This window comes from Chrysochloris asiatica, unplaced genomic scaffold, assembly GCF_000296735.1.
Source record: "Chrysochloris asiatica unplaced genomic scaffold, ChrAsi1.0 scaffold00173, whole genome shotgun sequence".
NCBI classification, from domain to species: Eukaryota; Metazoa; Chordata; class Mammalia; order Afrosoricida; family Chrysochloridae; genus Chrysochloris; species Chrysochloris asiatica.
The window spans coordinates 3,920,569-3,933,319 of record NW_006408691.1 but is presented as its reverse complement, the minus strand read 5'-3'; the positions used below and the strand labels follow the sequence as shown (position 1 = coordinate 3,933,319).

General features: G+C 50.3%; 1 protein-coding gene across 3 annotated transcripts in view; it reads right to left on the bottom strand.

Moving 5' to 3' along the window:
• The window catches only part of TP73 (tumor protein p73), a 57,699-nt gene extending 50,423 nt beyond the window's left edge, over positions 1–7,276 (bottom strand). For 2 of the 3 annotated variants that reach the window (XM_006871739.1, XM_006871741.1), the window contains exons 1-2: positions 7,221–7,276; positions 6,642–6,762 (exon numbers count right to left, since the gene is read on the bottom strand). In XM_006871739.1, coding sequence (XP_006871801.1) covers positions 6,642–6,762; positions 7,221–7,276 — 177 coding nt within the window. The remainder of the gene's footprint in view (positions 1–6,641; positions 6,763–7,220) is intronic. The other variant, XM_006871740.1, reaches the window with a different exon arrangement.
• Between the last annotated feature and the right edge of the window lie 5,475 nt (positions 7,277–12,751).

Here is a 12,751-nt window from a genome sequence, read left to right as displayed (position 1 = left end):
GAGGAGGGGGAAGTGTAGGGGGCGGGTTTCTGGGATATACCCTTTGGGTGGCTGATGATGCATGGAGGGGATTGGAACCATGGCAATGAGATGATATACAATGGAATGAATGTAAAACTAAAGTTCTCCCATGTAAACTATCATATAATTCACAATAAAACATTAAAAAAAAAATAAAAGAAGGTATTGTTTTCCTGAACTCGAAGTTATTTGTTACACAGCATAGCTAACTGGTACACGAAGAGAATAAGGAAATTATAAGGCGCTGTAGGATCAGCTCTGGACTTCAAACCACAGGGCTGGCGGTTCAAACCACCAGTTGCTCCTAGGAAACCGTATACAGGGTTGCTATGAGCCGGAAGTGACTCCATGGCACTTAACAGCAAAGATAAGTGGATGTTTCTTTAAATTGCTAAACTTGTGGTAATTTGTAAGGAAGCCTAGGAGTTCTGGGGTGGTGCTTTAGGATAAGCACTTGACCACAAACTTAGTTTCTGCTTCAAGGTCAGCAGTTCAAACTCACTTCGGGAACCCTATACAGGGCTGTTATGAGTTAGAACTGACTCAGTGGCACCTAACCATAACATAGCTAATTGGTGGATCCACTAGAAGTATGTGAGAACCGTGGAGTAATACCTTTGTGGTGATTTGTTGCACAGGAGAGCTGGTACACCAGAAACTCGCTGAATCTGTTGTAAGGGCAGGCCTGGGCTCCACTGAATCTCAGATTACTGAACTCATTTTCTCAGCAGGCACTGGGGTGGGAATATGTGTGCTGGGGCCTCAGGGACACCCAGTGGGAGATGGAGTCAGGTTGGAAATCTGATGGGAGATAGCTGAGCACCCACACTGCAAGAGAGCCCAAGGGCCAGCACTGCCCATACTCGGGGAGTCTGGGGCTAGATGGAGGTCCCCAACAATGGAGGCACACACTTCCAACCCTAAAACTATGACCAACCTGCCCAGCCTCTACCCAGAGTGGCACCAACATCCATGGTCCCTCTGGCTTCAAGGCATTTTTGTCTCCAGGTCAGAAGCCCACTCTCCTTGGCCCTCCCCATACGCTCTTTTGATTCTGAGTGACTGGGGGTGGGCGTAGGGTAGGGAAGTCCCATGACTGACCATTTCCATGAGACACTTGGCAGTAAAGAGGGTCTGATCTTCCTCCCACATCCTCTATCCCATCCCCGTACGCCCCAGGCAGCATTGTGGACAACATAAGCAGGTATCTGTCTGAAGGGGCAGGCCGCTGTGATGGGTCAGCTCAGTGCCGGGCAGATGGCTGTGTCCCACCTTACAGAAAGGACTGTGACTCAGGTCACCTGCTGGAGGAAGGGCTGATGAGGGCACTCCATGCTAGGAGCGGTGTCGGTGTTGTGTGGAGCATGGAGCCAGCCACACTGCTCCCAAGCACCCCTGGCAGTTTCACTTTTCCCCAGACCCCAGAGTCTCGAAGGTTCTAATCTGGGGCTTCTGTCCCAAAGGCGGGGTAGGACTCCCTGGGGTCCATCAGCCTTGCCTTCTGCCCCTGCCCATAGCAGCTGCCACCAGACAAAGGCGGGAGCAAAGGCGGGAAGCAGGTGGGAGGGAGAGGCGAGGGGCCACTTGGCAAGGAAGCTGACTCTGGTTCTAACATTCTACCTGAGATGGGACAGAGACTGGGGAGGAGGGCACAGGGCGGAGAGGAGATCCCAAAGCAGCACTCTCTTTTCTCCGTCTGTGGAGGGAGTGTTTCAGCCCACATTTTGTCCAAGGGACAAAAGACTCCAGAGGGGAAAGGGAGGGAAAGTGGGGGCTAGAACCAGGACTTCTGTCTGCAAGGTCCTGCTGCCACCACTCCCTCGGTCCACCATGTACGCTACCCGATGGGGGTCTTCTCCGCCCCAATCCCTGAGGGTATCTGAAACCCACCCGGCAGCTTCCCAGCTTCATCACGGCAGCACGACAGGGCCCCAGGCAGGCAGGAATCAGTTCTTCCTCTTGGTCTTCTCAGTGAACCTATCCCACCTCCCAAGCTCACAGGGACCAGCAGACTGCTCCCTCTCTCCCTACAGCTGGGGCACCCATGTGAAAGGGAGAGTCCTGTGCCTGGTGGCGGGGAAGGAGGTGAATGCACTCATTGCTAATAGGAAGGTTGGCGGTTTTAACCCACTCAGAGGTTCCTTGGAAGAAAGGTCTGGCAGTCTACTTTGGCATCATCGACCACTGAAAACCTTACGGGAGATTCATCATGTTGACCATCCAACACTTGTGTCTACTTCCAACTCACATTAATCACCCCATAATAAAACCCTATTCCTACTCAGTAACTCACTTCTCATTCCCTCTTCCTGTGGACTGCCTTTTCTGAGCATTTCAGAGAAATGGTACCAGACAATTAATAAACAAACAGACATATGGAGCTTAGCTCTATTCCGATGCACAACGGCTTGATTTTCATTTGTTTGTTGTTTTCTGTGTTGGGGAGAGACAATGGGGTCTGCTGGAATCGTCAGAACTGAAGACCACCACTGAAGGGGGGAATTGCACCCACAGGGACATTCAGATGGGAAGGGGCTCTGGTTTGGGGCTGTGGGAGCTGTCCCCCTCTTGGGGGTCTCTGTTCTGGGTCTGCCTAGGAAACAGTTTTCTTGTATTGAAGGCCTCTGCTTGCCCTCACCATCACACCTAGCATTTGTCACGCACTCGCTATGTGTCAGCTGCTACTACTGTAGTCCTCCCAACAGTAGTGACAGAGTTGCTCACTAGCCCTATTTCACAGATGAGCAAACTGAGGCCACAAAGGCTAAGTAACACGTCCAGGGTGAAAAGTTAAGAAAAGGTGGAATCTGGCCTTTGAGGCACTATGCCCGGGGCTACTGACTGGAGATGACTTCAGCCACATGGTGAGTGAAGCACTGGTCGAAGCAACCTCAGGGCCAACTGCTGCTGACCATGTCCCCTTCCTTGTCTTTAACAGCAGATCACAGCTTCTTTAGTGAGATCCAGGACAGTGTGGGAACCCAGGGTCCAATGGCTATCCCATATGTCTGTGTGGTCCCTGCCGTGCTGGCTGTTTGTGGCTCACACCCCCATGACCTCAACTTCACAGCAAGGTCTCTAAGGTTCAGATGTGCAGGGTCTCACAGCTGGAGCTCCCACACCCTGTCCTGTCCCACTCCAATCTCAATGGCTCATCTCTCACTATACTAGAGAAGCGGCTCAGAAACTCACAAGACACATTTGGATGGACCTGCCCGTCTGCCAGGTAGTGGAGTGGGTTATACGCTGGGCTGCTAACTGCAAGGTCAGCGGTTCAAATCTACCAGCTGCTCCACGGAAGAAAAATGAAGTTTTCTGCTCTCGTAAAGATTTACAGTCTCAGAAACCCCATATAGGGTCACTATGAGTTGGAACCGACTCAACGGCATGCAACCACCACCAGCAGAGCCTATCTTCCAGTGTTCTTAGGGCCTCTGCCACACCCCTCAGGACAGTGCCTTTTGGAGCTATATTCCCTTGGCTAGACAGATCCTGATATGTGGGCTGAGGATGGTCCCAGAGCAGTGAAGGGCGAGGTGTCCCTCTGTGAAGAGCCAGCAAGCATGTGGGTGACTACTGGAAGAGCAAAGAGGAGGTGGGGGAGTCCGTGTCAAAGGGATCCTGGTCCTAACCAGGCTGTAGGGCTGGTTGGCATGAACAGCGTCTCTTGTTTGATGTAAACATGGAGGAGGGGTCCCAGTGAGTTCTGCCTCCATGACACGTGTAAACTGTGAGTGGGCTGGGGAGTTTTGGGGGCATGGGAGGGAGGCACTCCGGATGGCTGCTCAGGAGGCCCCCAGGGTCAGCCCCAGGCTGGGACGGGCCCTGCTCTGCCCTTAGCAACACAGCTTCCTCTCCAGGCATCATATTGAAAGTGATTTTCCCTCCCACCTCCTGGGTTGTACTTTACAATGCCCCCCAGTTCAATCCAGCCAAGGCTCCCAAGTCCCTGGAGACCCAGGGTGGACAGGACCTCAGTGAGCATGAGGTCAATCTGCAGGGCAGTGGAGCCTGAGTCGTCCAGAACCACAAGCCCCACACCAGAGCTGGTAGAAGACAGCGGTCACTTGGAGGGTCAGGGGTTGGTACGTCAAGACCCTTATGAGATGCCAGTCTCAGCCAGATGAGACTGATGCTCTCATGAGATAGCGGCTGGGGTTGGAAGGTGGGCAGCTAGAAGCCTGGCTCTTCTCACACAGGCCAGCCATGGTTCCAGGGAATTCCCACCTGGGAGAATGAGCTCTACACACAGGTATTTCACAATGACTTTTACTATAAGGTGTGCCGCTACCTGACAGGTCAGCTGCCTTGTTATTCACAAAGGTGCGACGCCTCACCCTTGCTACCACCTAGTAGGTGGGCAGCAAGTCCCAGCAGGTGAGAGGGTATGGAACACCCAGGCCCAGGCACGCCTGCCCCCCTGGCTCAGGCACCTCACAGGAGATTAGAAGTGTCTCTGCTTCCCTGAGCCACGGCCCCCTCCCAATGCTGGATCAGGGGGTCTCTCCAAGGAGGGGGAAGCAGCTTCCAGAACCTGACAGACACCCATCTGACCTGTCCTCCCTGCCAAGCCTGGTGACCACAGAGGTAACACTGATGTAACTAGGGAGGTCTGGAAGGTAAGGAGTAGAAGGCAACAGAGGGAAGGTTCTGGAAGGGCACAGTTTCCACCTTCTTCTCTGGAACTCCACAGACCAGAGTCCACCCCAGGCCCAGCGTCTGCCTCTGCTGGTCTGTCAGGGAGTGGAGGCACAGCCATGCAGGGACCTCCTCTCCTGAGTTGAGGCCACGGATGCCTGGCCAGTTCTGACAGGAGCTGAGCTAGGACGTATGTCATGGGCCCCATGTGAGGGTCCGACCCACCCCAGCTACCACTTCTGCAGAAGGTAAGTCCTCTGACCTCAGGTTAGAGCCATGCCAGGGACCCTCTCTCCCATCCTTCCTGCTTCACTCTGACCGGAAACCCCATGTCCCTCATTAGCCACCAGATGCCCAAAGTGGCTGAGTCATCTGCCTGAACACCTGGGATAAGAGTGTGCTGAGGTGAGTGAGGGTCTCAAGCTCTGGAATGGGGGCTTTGGGGAGAGTTCTCAGCCCCTTCTGGCCCGAGCCTGGTGCTGGTGTAAACTCGAGGCACAGCCCTGCCTGGAAACACACTTAGGTGAGAAGGCCAGACAGCCACTGTCCAGGGGCCTCCTCCATCCTGCCCTCAGTTCCCAAAGGCCTCTGTTAAGTATGGAATTTGCTATCCCTTGTCCCCTTGACAGGTCCCCATCTGAGGTCCTCCCCCCTCTTCCTGTGTGCTGTCCTCCATGGCCTCCCGCCTCTGCCATGACGCCCACTTCTCCACTGCCCAGAATCCTTGTCCAGAGGAAACCCAGCTTGGTAGGAAAAAGCCCTTCTCTCACTCCTTCCAGGAGGATGGGGAACCCATCAGGATGGGGTGTCAGGGCCTCAACTTTGCTCTAGAAGCAGCACCTCCAGGTTTCTTCAGGGCCCACCCCGCTTCCCCACCTCTCAGCCCCTGAGACAAGGAAGCCAGCTCTGCTCCATCCTACCCTAATTCAAGGGTGCTGGGGATCATGTGACCCAAGACAATCGAGGAACAAGGATGACTCAGATGAGCACATGTCCAAATTCTGACCAATGAGAGGAGGTCTGCTAGGCTATAGCTAAAAGGAGGTCTTCTTTCCATGGAGATGGGGATGCAGTTGAGTCTGGTACCCTTCACTACAAGGGGAGATGCTATTACCTAATACCAAAGCCATCATGAGGGAAAGCAGAGAGAAATGGAGAAAGGCAGCTGTTTGAGCACCCAGATCCAGCCATGTCAATAATCACAAATCCAGCCAAATCTGAAGAAATGCCTACCCCTAAACTGACAGTCATATGAGCCAACACATTTTCTACTTTGCAATTTGAAAAGTACTAACAGACCCACAATCAATGCTCATGGACGCAACAGTCAAGAAATCAAAAGACGCAGTACATTGGGTAAATCTGCTACAAAAGACCTCTTTGAAGAGTTAAAGAGTAAAGATGTCACTTTAAGAACTAAGATCCATCTGACCCAAGCCATGGTATTTTCCATCACCTCATATGCATGTGAAAGCTGGACAATGAATAAGGAAGACTGGAGAAAATGGATGCATTTGAATTAAGGTGTTGGTGAAGAAGATTGAAAGTATCAGACTGTCAGAAGAACAAACAAATCTGGATTGGAAGAAGTGCAGTCAAAATGCTCCTTAGAAGTGAAGATGATAAGAGTTTGTCTCACATACTTTGGTCATGTGATCAGAAGGGACCAGTCCCTGTAAAAAGATGTGGTGTTTTTTTTAAGTAGAGGGTCAGAGAATCAGAGGAGGCTCGCCAGTGAGATGAATCCACACAGTGGCAGCCACAATGGGCTCAAACACAGCAACTGTGAGGATGGCGCAGGATTGGGCAGTGTTTGGGGTCACAATGAATCAGACGGAACTGCTTGGACGGCCCCTGATAGCAACAGTAGACACAGCTGCACATTGAGAGCCCCACTTCCTGACTCTGTCAGGATCCCACAACAGGGGAGTCCGTATTCACAGTCCCTAGCCCAAATCATCACCGAGGGCAGCCACACTCACCATGACAGACATGGTCATGCCCTGCAGGTGGAAGACGTCCATGCTGGCCTCTGCACCGTCCACCACCTCGTTGTTCTCCCTGCTCGATTGTGGAAGGTCAAAGTAGGTGCTGTCGGGCTCCCTGGCCGAGATGAAGGGACAGAAATGTCAGCCCCAGAGAAGGTGTAATCCCTACCACTCAGGCCCAGGACGAGGCCAGCCCATGGCTTCTTTGGGGGCTCACATCTCCTTTCCCCAACAGGCTCCTTTTTGCTGACCCTCAGTTCCCCCTCCTCCAACCTCCTCTCTGCCCTGTTCTCCAGAGCTGAGAGAGCCCAGGCAGGCATGGCTATACATGGACACTGGCCCCAAAATGCTCCCACTCTGAGCTCTCTAGTAAGGTGGTCAGCAGAGTCAGATTCTAGACCCTGTGTCCACAGAAGAAGGTTCAAGGGAGCAGCCCACCTTGCCTATACCCCTAAGGCAGCCCGAGGAAGCCAGCCGAAGCTAGCTAGCTTAGCTCAGGGCCTCCTTTTCTTAGCCCAGCAGGGGTAGCTAAGACTAGCCCATGGTCCAGCCCAGGTGGAGGGAAATACTCACAAAGAGCTCCAGAGGTTCTCGAATGTGGTTCCATCAGGCGGGGTGGACTGGGACATTTTCCTGCACACCACAGTCCCCGCAGGCAGCAGATTTTTTGAGGGGAGAAAACAGAGAGGGAAAGACATGTGAGCCTTTGGCAGTCTGGCCTTCTCCTCCACCTCCTCCTCTGGCAGCCTCAGGGCGGGGATGGGCAAGGGTAAGGATGAGGATGACAAAGCAGGGGTGACTACAATGCTGATGTGAGGATGGGCCTCAGCCCCTCCAGGCCGATGGCTCTCACTTCGTCCTCCCTGTTCCCAGAGTGGAAACTGAGGCAGGGTTGGGTGTGTGTGTGTGTGTGTGTGTGAAGACTTGGAGATGAGCAGACCTTAATTCAGACCAAGCAGGAGACTCCTAGCGCCACCACCTATGAGAGGGACACAGCGTCCTGAGGTGGTTGTGGCCCCCAGAAGGACCCATCTCCAGCCTCCATAGCCAATGTCTAGGAGGTGTCTGTCTCATTCCTAGGTTTGCCCGTGGGGGTTTGTGCCAGGTTAGGGGGCATGCTGAGGTTCTGGGCCCAGGGTAGCCCTTCTTGGGAAGGGAGTGAGGGGTTTTGCCTTTTCACAAGAGATACCCATGCCCAGACCGATGGGTCACAGCCCCCGCATCCACTGCTCCTCCTGAGACCCTTGTGGCCAGCTCCCACCTCCAAAACTTCCCTGACACCCAAGAGGAGGTACAGCCAGGTTCCTTGTCCTGAGCAGCGGGAACCAGAGCATGCCCTGACGACTGTCACCCCCCCACCTGAGGTCAACCTGGGACCAGCTTTCCAGTCCTCCGTGAGGTGCTGTGGGAAACCTGTGGTCACCACCTGCCTATGGCTGGTGGGGGCTGGAGTGAGCAGAGTATGTGTGTGTGTGTGGGGGGGGGGGTGACACACAATCCTGTCACTTTTGTCTGTCCCTGAAAGCTCACCAGAACCTAGCAGGCACACAAGAGGCCTGAGGGTGAAGGCAGGGTCTACAAGAGATGACCAGGAGGGGACAGGGAGGGTAGTCATCATAGCCACCACACACCACACAATTTCCAGAGGGGCTGAGGGAGGACACAGGGCCGGAAGTGCAGGATGACCCACATGGTTCTTCCCAGAGGTGGACCTGACCAACGTGCTTGGCCAATCGTCCATCCTCCATTTATCACATGACCCAGATCCTCAGCAGGTGGTGCTGACCTGCCCTCTGACCTCAGAGCAGCCCACCACACAGGTAGGCCATGGCAGGGGATGGAATGGGGCGGGTGCTAAAGGAGGCTGAGGTTCCAGCTGCAGTCAGAGGCAGCTGGGATGCCGAAACCCTGATGGGGCAAAAACCCACCTCTGCCCACCACTCAGGGCTGGTCTTTTGGGGTGAGCAGCAATGAGACTGGGTAGCTCCCTGGTGTGGGCAAAGTATGCCGACTCGGGGGTTGCCCAGTGTGGGCAAGGGGGCTCCCAGCTCTGAGGAGGATGGGCACCTGGTGGAGAGGACAGGCTGGGGCCTCGGGGTCAGAAAAGCCCACTGGGTCCCTTTTTGTTTTGTTGATAGACAATCATGAGTCCAAAAATAGGTAACAACGTGATTAGTATCATGCATGAAATAAAGGCCATAATCTCATCTCTGCTCCTGGCTGCATAACTCACAACGTCAGAGGAGGAAACAACCCAAGTGTCTGTCATCGTATGAATGGGCAAACAAAATGCTCCATCCATACCATGGAATCATACCCAGCCATCAAGAGAAATAAAGCTCTGACACATGCCACACCACGGATGAACCTTGAAAACATGCGGAGCGAAATAAGTCACGCACAAAGGGACAAATACTATCTGATTCCACTTTTATAAAATGCCAGGCTCCATCACAAGGATAGCTACTAGGGTTCCAGTTGATACATGCACAAGTTGATTCCAAACAAATCGTGTTTAAACATGTCTCTGTGGTCACTAGATGGTTGCAGACGAATTCTCTTAGGAATATACATCTTAGTCTCATTGTTGTTAAGTGCCGTCCAGTCACTCCTGACCCATAGCGACCATACGAGGAGCGGCTGGTGAGCTTGAACCACCGACCTTGCGGTTCAAATGACTTTGCAGTCTGGTGCATTAATCCACAGCGCCACACACCAGGACTCTACCAAGACCCTTTGTTGTTGTTAAGTGCCGTTGACTCGATTCTCACCCATAGCGACCCTGTACAGGGTTTCCAAGAAGCAGCTGGTGAGACTGAACCACTGACTTTGCAGTTCAAATGGCTTTGCAGTCTGATGCATTAGCCCACAGTGCCACACCAGGACTCCACCAAGACCCTTGTTGTTGTGAAGTGCCGTCGAGTCGGTTGCGACCCTGTATAGGTTTTCCGAGGAGCAGCTGGTGAGCTTGAACTGCCCACCTTGCAGTTCAAACGGCTTTGCAGTCTGGCTCATTAATCCACAGCGCCACGCCAAGACTCCTAGGGTGCTTTTAAAAAAGTAAAATAAAAAGTCCACTCCCAGGGAATCTGCTGGGCCAGTTAAATTCAAAGCTGAGAGATCAGCTCAGAAGATCGTGGTGACTTTTCTGGCTTCATACAATAAGTCTGGACTGTGAACCATGAGGTCCATGGTTCTAGCCCACCAGCCACTCCACAGGAGAAAGATAAGGCTTTCTGCTCCCTTGAAGATTTAAAATCTCGAAATCCTATACAGGATCACTATGAATCGGAACCGACTCAATGGCACTTAACAACAACAACAAGGGGTCATCTTGATAGATTTTTCTCAAAGGATACAGAAGGATCATAGGGGATTATTAGGAAGTTTTAAGAAAATTGAAAACTGCATTGATAAGAAAAAAGTCAGGAAAGTTGTGTGGAGGAATTTTTTTCCCATCATAACAATGTGCTGACTCATTCTTTAATGGTAGCAAGGACTGTTCTACCAAAACTTTGTCGTGAAACCTTCCCCCATTCGCCCTGCATTCAGGATTTTGACCCTTTACAACTTCCTTTTGTTCCCCAAACTCAAAGAACATTTAAAAGGAACACAATTTGAACCCCTCAAAGATATTCAAGTTGCTGTTTTGATGTGGTGTTAATTGAAGAGTGCAGAATATTTTAGGGAAGGGTTGTTACTGTTATTAGGTGCCATCGAGTCAGCACCGACTCACAGCGACCTTATGCACAGCAGAACGAAACACTGCCCGATCTTGGGCCAACCTCACCATTGTTGCCACGCTTGAGTCCATTGATGCTGCCACTTGGTCAATCCGTCTCACTGGGGTCTTCCTCCTTTTCTCTGACCCTCAGGGAAGGGTTAGGGAGATGGAAACACTACCCTCAGAAGTATACAGACCTAGATGAAGGACGCATTGAGAAACAATAGCTTCACATTTTGCATATTTTTGTTTAATAGAGGTTTCCATGATTCTTAGCAATACTTTTTGACTTCGCCTTGTATCTAGAATAGGCTAATGCATAGAGACAGAAAGTGGGGTGGAGGGGAGTCACACGGGGCTGAGCAGAGGATAGAAAGCTACTGCCAGCCACAATGGCACCGCAGAGCATGCTCTGGGTGCACTTACTTAGTTATTGTTAGGGACCGTCAAGATGGTTCTGACCCATAGTGATCTTATGCACAACAGAATGAAAAACTGCCCAGTACTATCCTATCCTCACAATTGTTGTTAAGCTTGAGCCCGTTGCTGCTGCCACGGTGCCAATCCATCTCATTGGGGGTTTTCCTCTTTTTCACTGATCTTTCACTTTAACTAGTATGATGTCCTTCTCCAATGACTGGTCCCTCCTGATAATATGTCCAAAGTATGAGAGACAAAGTCTTACCATCCTGGCTTCTAAGGAGCATTCTGGCTGTACTTCTTGAAACAAAGGTTTGTTTGTTCTTCTATCAGACTTTTAACAGTCTTCTCCAACATTATAACTTCAAATACATCAATTCTTCTATGGCCTTACTTATTCACTGTTCAAACTTTCACATGCATATGAAGCTATTGAAAATACCATGGCTTGGGTCCGGCGCACCTTAGTCCTCAAGTACACATGAAAAAAGCTCACATAAATGCACACAAGAAAAATGTCCACACTGAAAAATGTCCACACTGAAAAATGTCCACACTGAAAAATGTCCACACTGAAAAAATAAGCACATAAAAATGGTCATAGTCACAATATTGCTGTTGCTGCTAAGGGCCATTGAGTTGGTTCCGATTCATAGTGACCCTGCATAGCGTTTCCGAGGCTTTAAGTCATCTTGGGAGCAGAAAGCCTCATGTTTCATCTTTGCTCTTGAACACTTAAAGAGGTCTTGTGCAGCAGATTTGCCTAATGCAGTATATTGTTTGTTTTCTTGACTGCTGCTTCCATAAGCATTGATTATGAATCCAAGCAAAATGAAGTCTTCAACAACTTTTAAATTTTTCTCAGTTTATCACGATATTATTTATTGGTCCAGTGGTGAGGATTTTTGTTTTAATTAAAGGTGCAACCTATACTGAAGACTATGGTCTTTAATCTTCATCAGTAAATATTTTGAGTCCTCTTGGCTTTCAGCGATCAAGGTTGTATCATCTGCATATTGCAGGTTGTTAATGAGTCTTCCTCCAGTCCTGATGCCACATTCTTCTTCATATAATTCAGTTTCTTGGATTCTTTATTCAGCATACAGATTGAATAAGTATGGTGAGAGAACACAACGCTGGCACATACCTTTCCTAATTTTGAATCATTCAGTGTCCTTGAATGACTGCCTCTTGGTCTATGAACAGGTTCTTCATTAACACAAGTAAGTGTCCCAAGATACTCATTCTCCATAGCTTCTCAATGATGTTCATAGCTTGTCAAAACTGTCAAAAACTTTTGCATAGCTAATAAAGCACAGTTAAACGTCTTTCTGTTATTCTCTGTTTTCAGCCAAGATCCATCTAACATCAGCAATGATATCCCTTGTTCCATGTCCTTGTCTGAATCTGGCTTGAACCTCAGGCAGTTCCCTGCCAATGTATTATTGCAGTAATTTAAAAATTATCTTTAGCAGATTTTTACTTGCATGTGATATTAATGATATTTTCTGACTATTTCCACATTACATTGGGTCACCTCTCTTTGGAATGGGCACAGATACGGATCTTTTCCAATCTGTTGACTGTCTCAAAAAGCTAGCTGTCTCAAATTTCTTGGCATAGATGAATGAGCGCCTTCAATGCTGCATCAGTCTGTTGAAGATTTCAATTTGTATTCTATCAATTCCCAGTGCCTCGTTCTTTGCCAATGCCTTCAGGGCACCTTTCTTCAGGATCATTGGCTCTTGATCATATACTATCTCTTGAAATGGTTGAGCATCATCCATTTCTTTTTGGTACATCTTCTTTAGAGGCTTTCTGCATCATTCAATATTTTGTCCATGGTGTTGTGTTGTTGTCAGGTGCCATCGAGTCGGAACCGACTCATAGCGACCCCATGCACAGCAGAACCAAACAATGTCTGATCCTGGGCCAACCTCACTACCGCTGCCACACTTGA